The sequence below is a fragment of the Atta colombica genome, unplaced genomic scaffold, assembly GCF_001594045.1.
Source record: "Atta colombica isolate Treedump-2 unplaced genomic scaffold, Acol1.0 scaffold92, whole genome shotgun sequence".
Taxonomy (NCBI): Eukaryota; Metazoa; Arthropoda; class Insecta; order Hymenoptera; family Formicidae; genus Atta; species Atta colombica.
Window position 1 is genome coordinate 211,545 of NW_017259586.1, and position 7,577 is coordinate 219,121.

Here is a 7,577-nt window from a genome sequence, read left to right on the forward strand (position 1 = left end):
CTTGCTTCACTTTTTGTCCCATTCTGAAAATATTTCCACAAGATCAACGTTTTAATCATTGAGATTTATAAACCATATTATATTCTATCGATTATTATTATTTGCCTTTTCTGTGTTTACGAACTGTTATTATTCTATTACATCAATTTTGTTGAAAACAATTTAAACTAAAAATATTCCAATTAAACTTGAACGTAACTGTTACTACTTTTTAAATGGTTTTACAACAATCATAATATTCATTTTATGTAGACCAAACATGTCGAATGCGATTACTTCAAACTTTAATGGACATTTCTTTAAGATTGCCGCAGGAATCATATCAGAACCTATCTAAATTGATCCATGCCAAGGATATTTTTGGATTTTTTTATAGTTGTGCCGATATTTGCTTATAAATATTTGCTTATAAATTTCAAACGAATATCGTACATTACATTTTTGCGACTTACTTACTCCATTTATTTATGTTTCAAATGTATATGCTAAACATGAATTGTGTTTGCTTATTAAAAGCTTGTTTCAAACAAATCAATGACATCTGATTACATTGCGAAAATACATGACAAACGATAAATCACATCTTTTAAATAGAACTTATCAAGCAAAGAAATTCGTTCGTACTAATATAACTCAAGGCTCTGATGAAGCAGCATTTGGCAATCAGCGATACAATACAGATGCTTATAATGAACTTCAGTTTGCAATTCCTTTCTATGATAATTATGGCCTTCATTGAAATCACTTTCAACCTGTATTATTATTTAGTACAAACACAAAAAGATGTGTTTACGAGCGATCGAATAAAAAAACAAGTCTTTAACGAGGTATTTGTTTCAGCTATAATGTATGACACTATAAAAATAGTGTTGGTAATTTGGGCTTGTCAAACTGGCAAAAATCAAATCTTGGAGATGAATACTACCGTTCACGACGTGTATAACAGTATCAACAATAAAGATGTAAAATATGAAGTAGTTTAAGATAATTTTAATTTAATTTCATGTATTTTCTAATATACCCTGCGTTTACCAATGCAATTTGTAACATATTAATTATTAAATTTATATGTACGTATTTTGATTATATTTAACAGATTTTTTATTTGCAGCTACAGTTATTTTCCTTGCAATTAATGCATTGTGAAAATATATTTTCCAAAAGTACTTCTTGTGAATGCTACGCTTCTCACTACGGTAAGTGAATTATCATTTTATTTTTGTTAAATAAATACAAATATATTTAGCTGTATTTCGTAATTTGTTTCTTTTTAGATGGTGGGTGGCACATACCTGTTAATTTTAATACAATTTTTTTAATGTCCAATTCTTGCAATATGAAATATTAATTTTACAAATGTAGAAGGTTATTAACATAAAGATACTTAAATCGAATATGTAAAATTGTATACCAAATATTAAACATACTTGTTCTATTATTGTAAACAGAATGTCATTGTGAGTGACATTTTATGCTTATAGTTACATAATTATATTCGTATATGTGTATGCATATATAAGGAATCGAAAAATTTAAATGTCTTATATTACATATATATAAATAATTATTTCCAAACAAATGATACATTTTATTTATGTATATAATTAAACAGTATATGAAAGTATATGTTTAATTAGACAACGTACGTAATGTTATTATTTCAAAGGAAAATCGGTTTGAACTTATTAAATATATCCTGAAAAATTTTCAATTCTTCAGTATACTTGTGTTATAACCAAAGAGTAAAGAGAAATGTTTGATTCTAAGTTTGAATCTAAACAGACGGAAGTGACTATATATATTAGCATAAAAAGTGGACGTTTAAGATGGCTGCTATGACATACATTCGTCGACGACGGATTTAGCTACTCCCACTATTAATATATTCCCTCTCATTTCTCTTTATTCTTTGGTTATAATCAATTCTACGTCTATAATCAAGTGTTTTTTTTTATAATACAAACGAAATTTTACGTATCAATTTTTTCGAAATAAAAAAGAACCCGATTTCCTTTCCTAATTGTAAAATATTGTATCTTGTTAAAAAAAACTTTTAGTGTAATTTAATTTTAGTGTGTTTAGTGTAATTAGATTTTGGAGAAATCTTAAATTTTTCACATTGTTTGAATACCCAGTTAAAAATACGCAGGTTGGATAAGAAAGACAGATTGCGAATGGAATAATTTTATTAATGCATTCAAATATTAGTCATTAATAAATTAAAATATTCGAAAAAAAGTTTGATATCAAATTTATGTAATTCATAACAATGTGTATAATGAATATATTAAATTATGTCTCAGGTGAATTGTTGTCATGTTTTATATTAATGTTTTGATTAATGCTAATTTTAATTTTAGCAATATATATATTTAACTTTCTGAGGACCGGCATGTTTTTGATCAATTTTTTTATTTTAAGGGCTACAATTTTTTGTCATTAGCATGGAGTGGCGAAAAAAAGTGATGCCACTGTCGAGTCTATAAAGGAATCTTCTTTAAAAATTAAATATGAAAGAAAATATTAATTTTTTATTTTTTATGTCATATTTATGTCGATATTTGTATGAAATTCTTTAATAATATTCTATAATAGGTCTGTATTTCTATGATATGTAATCTTGCAATTCTGAAATTATATTTCAACATTTATATATATGTAGAAATATTAAAATTATATTTCAATATTTCTGCATTTCAAACTGTAAGATGTGTAATTTTCAGAGATGATTTTCGTTGCAGTATGCATTGTGATTATAAAATGCATTTCTTTTCCATTCAACAATTATTTTGCACAATAATGTTCTTTTATTGTATCCTTTGTAATCCTTTTATTTTCACTATCAAATCACTATCAATCGTAAAGTAATAAAATGAGAAAGAAGAGAGAAGGCGTAAAGTACTTTTCATTTCTGAAACTTTGTAAATTTTGCATCTTGAAGTAATGATGACTCATCTTGAAATATTTTATTTAATATTTATATATGTATATGTAATGTTTATAAATACGTAAAAAGAAACAGATTATCTTATCTCTTACAAAATATTATATTGAAGATGTCCGATTTAAGCAGATAATTATACAAGTTTATTCAACATGAATGCATATGCAGCAAAGAATCTATAATTCATAGATATTAAATCTGCGTAATTACGATGATAGTCTGTATTGGACTTACTTAAAGTATTGGTTTATAAAAAAATGTTTTTTAAATCATACATAAACTCAACAATAATATTGAATACACTAAATGCAATTCTTTAAGAGAATTTTAAAGTGAAACCAGAACTGTAATGATCGCTGTTTTATCGATATACAATGCAACACACCGACATCAGCAGACACAGTAATGTTTTCTCGGCATTAAGGCAAGTGCAACGACATTAGCTATTTTACGCGAGACCGCGAATTGCGAGAGATAGCAATTATTAGATCTCAATAATGAGGCTGAACCGATCAGGTTCTACATATATCTTTTACTACTACAACAATATTTCACGCACGTACATACATAAATTTTAGAGCAGTTCAAAATTTGCTTATTAAAAATTTAAAACAAAATTTAAAACAAAAATATGCTCTTTAATTCCTGACTTAATTTAATAAGCTATACATTTATTGTAACTTTGAATTTACATGTATATGAATCGAATGGAAGTCTAACTTGATAATTCATTCACTTCGTACATGATCTAGATGCGAAAGATTGTGAATTACATAATACTTAATTATTATTAACTATACATCATTATTATATGTTGCGTAGATGTGATAACTAGAGAAAAATTAAAATATTCTATATATAATTATATATAATTATATATAAAATGTGTTTATATATATAACATTTTTTCCCGGGAGAGAAAAACCATGGTTACATCACGACTAACAAACTCCGAGTTCTATGTCGATATACAATGCAATAATTCTTGGTAGTTTTAAAAGTTAACTTGCAAAGTGCAGATTGTCTCTAGAAAGTTTAAGTCAGTAAGGCATTCGGCATTAAAAATTACATCCAAAGAGAGAGATATTACAACATTGCTACTAAAACATCGATTACGTAATACCTCCTTAATTATAGTGAATGATTTAGATTATTGTTCTCTTGTAATACTTCAGTATGTTTGATTTGTCATCCAATTTCCAAGGATGTGAAGGTAAAAGGAAAGGAAAAATATGGCAGCTACTTCGCGCCACGAATTTTGAATCATTAATGTATCCTTGCTTCACTTTTTGCCGCATTCTGGGAATATTACCATACAAGATCAACGCTTTAACTATTGAGACGTGTAAAACATATCGTATTCTATCGATTATTGTTATTTGCCTTTTCTGTGTTTACGAACTGTTATTATTCTATGACATCAATTTTGGAAACAATATAATCAAAAATATTCCAATTAAACTTGAACGTAACTGTTACTATTTTTTAAATGGTTTTACAACAATCGTCACATTTATTTTGTGTGGACCACGGATGCGATTACTTCAGACCATAAGAGAAATTTCTTTGAGATTGCCGCAGAAATCGTATCAGAATCTATCTAGACTGATCCATACCAAGGATATTTTTGGATTCTTTTATATAATTGTGCAAATATCAATATTTGCTTATAAATTCCAATATGCCGTCTCATATTACATTTTTACAACATACATCCATTTACTCGTGTTTCAAATGGATATGTTACACATGAATTGTGTTTGCGTGTTAAAAGCTTGTTTCAAACAAATCAATGATAATCTGGATTATCTGAGAAAACACATGACAAACGGTGAACCACATTTTTTAAGTAAAACTTATCACAAGCAGACAAATCCGTTTGTAGTAATGCAACTCAAGGTTCTGATGAAGCAACATTTGGCAATCAGTGATACAGTACAGATGCTGATAATGAACTTCAGTTTGCAATTTCTTTCTACGATAATTATGGCTTTCATTGAAATCACTTTCAACTTGTACTATTACTTAGTACAAGTACAAAAAGATGTGTTTGTGGACGACCAGATAAAACAAGTCTTTAACGAGGTATTCGTTACAGCTGTAATGTATGAAACTGTAAAAATAGTGTTGATAGTTTGGGCTTGTCAATCTGGCAAAAATCAAATCTTGGAGATAAATACTACCGTTCGCGACATGTATAACAGCACCAGTAATAAAGATGTAAAATATGAGGTAGTTTAAAATTATTTTGATTTAATTTCATGTATTTTTCTAATTATATCCTGCGTTTACCAATGCAACTTTTAATATTACTTATTAAATTTATAATCACGTTTTTCAATCTTATTTAACAGATTTTTGATTTGCAGTTACAGTTATTTTCCTTGCAATTAATGCATCGTGATAATATATTTTCCACAAAAGTACTTATTGTGGACGCTACGCTTCTCACTACGGTGAGTGAATTATCATTTTGCTTTTGTTAAATAAATATAAGTATAATTAGCTGTACTTTGTGATTTTGCTGTTTTTAGATGGTGTATGGCATTAGCATGTATCTGTTAATTTTAATACAATTTTTTTTAATGACCAATTCTTGCAATAAGAAAACTAATTTTACAAATGTAGAAGTTTATTAACATAAAGATACTTAAATCAAATATGTAAAATCAAATATATCAAATATTAAACATATTTATTTCTATTATTGTAAACAGAATGCCATTGTGAGTGATTTTATGCTTATAGTTATATTCGTGTATGCATATATGTATTGAGAATTATTTAAATGTCTTATATTACATATTTAAATAAACATTTCTAAACGATATATTTAAGTATATAATTACAGTATATGAAAATATATAATTAGACAATGTATGTAATGTCATTTTAAAGAAAAATCAGTTTGAATTTATCAAATATGTTCAGAAAAATTTTAAATTATTTATTACACTCATGTTATAATCAATTTTACGTCTATAATTAAGTGTTTTTTTGCAACAAACGAAATTCTACTTATCAATTTTTTCGAAATAAAGAAAACGGAATCCGGTTTCTCTTTCTAATTATAAAATATTGTATCTTGTTAAAAAAATATTTGGTGTAATTTAATAGAGATGTTAAAGAGTAATCCTAAATTTTTCACATATTTTTGAATACTTAAAACAGCAAAAAAACTTGGATTGGGCAGAAAAGATCAAGATTATAGATCGTGTGTAACACAGTTAATGTGTAATACAATTTATTTCTAATACACATCAATAATGTATATATAATAAAAAAATTAAAGCATATTTCAGATAAAATGTCGCTATATAATTAATATCAATTATAATTACTAATACGATTATATAGTATATATTAGCAATATACATATAAATAATTCATTTTTTGAGAGAAATTCATTTTTCACTTTACAGACGTCATATTGCTGGCAATATATTAGTACAAAAATTTAATTACAATTTTGCTCATGTAAAATCATATTTCAGCATTCAGCGTTTTAACATGCAATTTTCAGATATTTTTGATTATCATTATAGAATTCAATTTTTTTATGACCAACAAGCATCCAGCACAATTATTTTATTTTATTACTTTATTATGAAATCGTAAATTAACAGATTGAAAAAAAAAGAAAAGTCATAAATTTAAAAGAAAGTACATTTTATTTCTAAAACTTCTGTAATATAAAGACATATTTTTTGCATATTAAAATAACAATGACTAATTTCGAGACATTTTATTTAACTTTAAGTTTACTTATACATATAAATATAAAATATTTTATATATAAATATATAATATTTTATATATTTCATATATAAATATTTTATATATATAAAAAAGCAGATATATTACTTACAAAATATTTGGTTAGTAATGGTCTATAATTTAAGCAAATAATAATACAATTCATAAATACACATGCAATAAAGAATCTCTAATTTATGGGTCAGTACTACATTTGTGTAATTATAGAAGTGCGCATCAAATTATTTTTCCGAATTTATTAACAGTTTCAACATCTTTATAATATGATACTTGATGATAGCATCAAATTATTAAATTGCTTGTCAATTTAATTCGCGATTACTAGAGTAGTTTTAATTGCGTTTATAATCCGGAAAAATAATTCGGTGCGTAGTTATAAAAAAGACTACAATATGATATATGTGCAAATACATTAGTGTATATTAGTAATTCAAGATTGAATTATTTTAAAACAATGAAGATCACCAACTTTGACCGTAATAAGCATTTTTCTAGTATTGATTGTGTTTCTCACATATGCGGTCTAAAATAAAGATTCTTAACATTAATTATAGAAATGTTTATGTCTATATCGGATTCTATCTGTTACTCATGTAACAGATAGAAATAAAATAATAAAAAATAAAAATAATATTAAAAGCTTTTAATTTAATTAAAGCAGTATAAAATATAAATATATATACAAAATGCCACAAGAAAGTAGATGCATTATTGATAATCATAGCAGATCGGAAAGAACATTATGCATGAATACAATAGTAATATTAAATGTACAAAATGCAATTCCATAACTATCGTATTACGTCGTATCCATAACGTCGTATTATTTTTTATCAATCATATCACAAAGAATATT

At 25.7% G+C, this 7,577-nt stretch overlaps 1 protein-coding gene across 1 annotated transcript in view; it reads left to right on the forward strand.

Moving 5' to 3' along the window:
- The first annotated feature begins 4,831 nt into the window (after positions 1–4,831).
- LOC108693524 overlaps positions 4,832–7,577 on the forward strand; it is a 10,704-nt gene continuing 7,958 nt past the window's right edge. The window contains exons 1-2 of the mRNA XM_018202528.1: positions 4,832–5,176; positions 5,299–5,400. Coding sequence (XP_018058017.1) covers positions 4,832–5,176; positions 5,299–5,400 — 447 coding nt within the window. The remainder of the gene's footprint in view (positions 5,177–5,298; positions 5,401–7,577) is intronic.